Source organism: Chenopodium quinoa, unplaced genomic scaffold (assembly GCF_001683475.1).
Source record: "Chenopodium quinoa cultivar QQ74 unplaced genomic scaffold, ASM168347v1, whole genome shotgun sequence".
Classification (NCBI taxonomy): domain Eukaryota; kingdom Viridiplantae; phylum Streptophyta; class Magnoliopsida; order Caryophyllales; family Amaranthaceae; genus Chenopodium; species Chenopodium quinoa.
The window spans coordinates 2475479-2479952 of NW_018743047.1; the positions used below are offsets into that span (position 1 = coordinate 2475479).

Genomic DNA, 4474 nt, shown 5'->3' on the forward strand with positions numbered 1-4474 from the left:
CATGCACTTCTTCGAGGTTGGATCTCCTTTTCCTCGTCAATTTTACGAGTCCAGTGATACGGGTCCCTACTGTACTCTGTACACTTACAGAGCCCTTGGTCAAGTCCTCAAAAGCATTGATGAGGAAGAAAGAGCGAAGAAGGAGGAGGTGAAGGTGAGTCCCGTCGTAAATCGCTTGATTTCTCTGAGATGGCTGTAGATCTGGTTGCTGAGCAAGGTGAGGGAAGTGTTGTTGTGCCCACTAAGCCTAGATCTAAGAGGGAAAGGCCACCCCCAAGATTTAAGGCTACTAGGAAGGCCGCGCGTTTTGTTATGAGAAGGATGCGTGGCCTCCCTGACCACGAGTTGATTGTGTTGTCTTCTGATGAGGAGCCTGATGAGGAATCTCCAGCCAAGAAACCAGAAGTGCCCTCTTGTTCTGTTCCTGTTATGACGTGCTATATGAGGCGGATGAACCCTACGGTTCAACCCTCTGAGTAGCTGCACTCATAACGCTTCCTAGCCCTAACTTGTTTAATTTTTGTTACTGAGTCCCTTTTTTAAGTTGATTGTGTATGCTTGTGACATGAATTGTTTATGGTGGTTCTGTTATGCACATGGATTTTATTATGTTATGGTGGCTCTGTTCGGTTCTAATGTTGTATGTGGTGTTGCTGATTTTGTCCTGTTTATGTTGGATATTATGTTGGATATGGTTTTGGTGCTTCTGTCCTTTTTATGTTAGATATTATGTTCTACATGGTTTTGGTGCTTCTATCCTTTTTATGTTGGATATTATGTTGGATGTTGGTGAGGACTGGGATTGCTTTCGGGTTTGGTTGCCTTCTGTGTTGGATAAATTGCTTTTGGATGTTTGATGGTTTGTTGATGCATTTTATGAGTTGGATAATGATTGGTTAATGTTGTAATCATGGATTATGGCATATGGGAATTTGCTTGTTGAATGATGATCCTTTATGATGGTTTCTTGAGTTGGGTGTTTGGGTTGTTGTGTGAAAAATGTTCTCAATGATCATAGTGTAGAGAACATTTTGTGATGGAGTTCCCTTCACATGCCCCTTTTTGTTGTTATTGTACAGTCCCCATTGGCTCTACACTATAGTGTTGTAATTGAATCCAAATGATGAAAGGACTCCTATGAAATACTATTTGAACAAAGGTATAGCTCCACCAATCACTATATTGTGATTGATGTTGAGGTAACCATGTTTGAAAGGTTGTGTGTAAAAAAAAATTGATCTCCTGATGGATTCATGTGATTAAGTACTCCCATTAACTTGAAAATATGGCTACAAAAAGCCTGTTACAAATGCACTAGAACTAAACCACCACTGCCTTTCATGTGTTTCAATAACCTAGCATACAAAATACACCTAACCATCTATTGATTGGTTCCAAAAAATAACTAAACAAAAGTGAAATTTAACATATCATTGTTCACTCCTAAGTGGTTATGTGTGGCAGTGTTTGGTTGTTGGTTGTGTGTCTTTGTAACTAGTCTGCATCTACCTCCATGTCTTCTGTTTCTACTTCATGATTTCCCTGGGGTGTTGGACTGAACATTGTGTTCAGGTATTCCACAGCTTCCACCACTATACTCCTGTCCACTTCAATCTGATTTGGGAGAATGCCTAAATTCTCCGGCTTTTTCTTGTTCATATGTGGGATTTTGTACTTGTTCCCTCCTTCTGCCTTTAGAATCTTGATCATGCATCTTTGTAATGTCACCCAAATGTACTTGTTTACTTCTGGTTTGAAATTGTTATAAGACTCAATGACCTTTTCAACAAGCTCATCTACATTCTTTGGAAAAGATTGATATTGCAAAGATTGAATAGATCTAAACAGACCTAAGTCTAACACATTCAAATCTGGTGATTGTGCTGGTTGGAACACAACCTCAATGTTAAATCCATTTGCTTGTGTTGCTGCAATGAACTCTTCATCTCTTGGTATTTGATGTGGGCTTGCATTATCCCACTGAATCACCACATTTTTGGGCAAACTTGCTGGCCATTTTGACACTATTGCTGGTATGACTTTGTTAAGTAACATATCTCTTATTGCATCTCTATTGACATTTTGAAGTGCTTTTGTGACCATTGTGCCAGCTGGTCTGTTTTTGCTTGACTTCTTTGCCCTTTCTTGCTTTGTGAATGGGAATATCCCATATTTCCCATCATGTAGGAGTTCCCCATTTCTCCCATAAAGAGGCTTCCCTATAATGGCCATGAACATAGCTTTTAATTTGAACCTCCTTGATTGTTGAGCCATATAGGGATCTTCCTCACTTAGTAACAGATAAAATCTCCTTTTATCTAGGTTTAGATAAAACCATTTCTCATCAATGTGGATGAAATACTTCATGTCATCAAATGTGGGGTTCTCATTCCCTTGGATTGGGTTTATGTGAGACAAAACCCACTTCATTCTTGCCACCTTGTGATCTGATGTTAGTACTGGCTTGCTGCTTGTTGTGTGTGTTCTGATTCTCCCCTTTTTCTTCAAATAATGAAGAGTAACATGTGAAATGTTGAGTGCAGTAGCATATGATCTTTCTGTCTGCCTTAAGTGCAGTGGGACTGACTGTAGGAATTCATCAGAAAATTCCATTAGCTTTGGACCTGTCCTGCCTATCTTTTTGGACCTGACATCAATCAAATTCCCTTCTGCCATCTGTCTTTTTATTTCATTGAAAAGTCTTGTGATTGTTGATTCATGAACCTTAAACTTAATTGATAATTCCACCTTGTAGCCTCTTGGTAGGTTACCATCTTGCATTTTCAATAGCATTGCATCCACAATCTCTCTCTTTTGATGTATGTTAAGCTGTTTTCTGTTTGGTTGGTGAGTCCCTTCTTCAAACAACGATGCTTATGTTTCATCTTGTTGAGTTTGATTGTTGTTGTTAATGGTTGTGTCTTCTATTTCTGCCTCTTCTTGCATGTTCTCATTGTCTGAGTTGTATGCTTCAAAATCTGCATCTTGCATCTGCTCTTCATAATCATAGTACAACTCTACAATTTCTTCCTCTGAAATTAAGTGTTCAACGTCGAAAAAAGGGTCTTCATCTATTGCTGCCATGTCTTCTGTTTCTTTTGTTCACTTGTAGATTGTTGTAGATGGTGAAGGGGGGTGGGCTAATGAAGGTTTTTGATGAGATGATGCTGCCCTCAAGCTGATGCCTTGATGATTTGAAGACTAACTTCAGTTTAGCACTAATTTTAGATTAGGAGTAATTTTTTGGGTTGTATATGGGCTAAATGTATGTAATTAGTGCTAACTTTTGGTGGATTTGATCTAGCTTTTGAACAAACATTGTTATGTAATTTTTGAGAAGCATTCAATGCTTCATGAATGATGGAGGCTGCTATTTATAAGCCTCATAAATGCTGATATGAAATTAGAAAACTTGGTAGTTTAGCTTCTTTTTTTTTTTTTTTTTTTTTTTTTTTTTAAGTTAGAGGGAATTTTAAATTTCCCAAATTTAAAATTTTTGTGAAATTTTGGGGGGAAAAAGAAACCCCTCCAAAAAAATCTGATTTCCCCTCCATATTTGCAAGTGGGGGGGACCAGCTTTATCTCTCCACTCACTTTAATTAAATCCCTTAACTCCCTCTAATCTTTGCCCTCCATCTTTTGCTTTGGTAACCGTAATCATGTGCAAAGTTGCACATAACTATTAACGGAGGGAGTATTATTATTATTATTATTATTTTTGTTGATATTATTGCTGGAATTACAGGCCTGAAAATCAGGTTATTATTGCTGGAATTACAGGGTTTTTTTTTATATTATTGCAACAAAACAGGAAAAAAAATAATAATTAAATAAAATGGCACCGGTTAACCGGTTCTAAAAAGTGCCTACAAAAAAAAACCGCGGGAATTTATTTTTGAAACCAGTTAACCGGTCGCCAAAATACTTAATGGCACCGGTTAACCGGAGGCCAAAATAGTTAATGGCACCAGTTAACCGGTGCCAAAACTCATTTATCCCACCAGTTTTGAATCGGTGGCATATGTGGGAGGAATTGGCTTCCCCCACATATTCAGCGGTTCAAACCGGTGGCATATATTGGGTTTGAACCGGTGCCTTTTTCGTTTTTTCTACTAGTGCTTCTTCGGTTTCTAAGTTGTGCCCGTGCTTTTTCAATCTTCTAATCTGTGCCCTCAACCTCACTAATTTTTATTAACAATAACCTTTGATGTTAACTGTAGGGAATATTTCAAGCATTACCCCAAACTTCAACCCCACTGTGATCATACACTTAAGTATGTTGGCGTCCAAAGGGAAGGAAGCTAGAGAAAAAGAGTCGCCAACAAGTTTTAGGAACTTGTAAACCATTCACAAGGTGAAGGTTACACCCCTTAACAATCCATGAGATCGTTAACTCCAATAGGTCTGGAACCATGACTGGAAGTTCGGGGATGAAGGTACAAATCCAATCTAAAAGAGAAAGAACCTGCCCTAA

The 4474-nt window shown here is 38.4% G+C and overlaps 1 protein-coding gene across 1 annotated transcript; it reads right to left on the minus strand.

Annotated features, from left to right (window-relative positions):
- Window positions 1–1494: 1494 nt before the first annotated feature.
- LOC110730731 lies at window positions 1495–2781 on the minus strand. Its single transcript, XM_021910552.1, has one exon. The coding sequence runs from the start codon at window positions 2779–2781 to the stop codon at window positions 1495–1497; it is 1287 nt and encodes a 428-aa protein (XP_021766244.1).
- Between the last annotated feature and the right edge of the window lie 1693 nt (window positions 2782–4474).

Coding starts and splice junctions, on each gene's coding strand:
- LOC110730731 (XM_021910552.1), bottom strand. CDS start 2,781: ATGCAAGATGGTAACCTACCAAGAGGCTACAAGGTGGAATTATCAATT.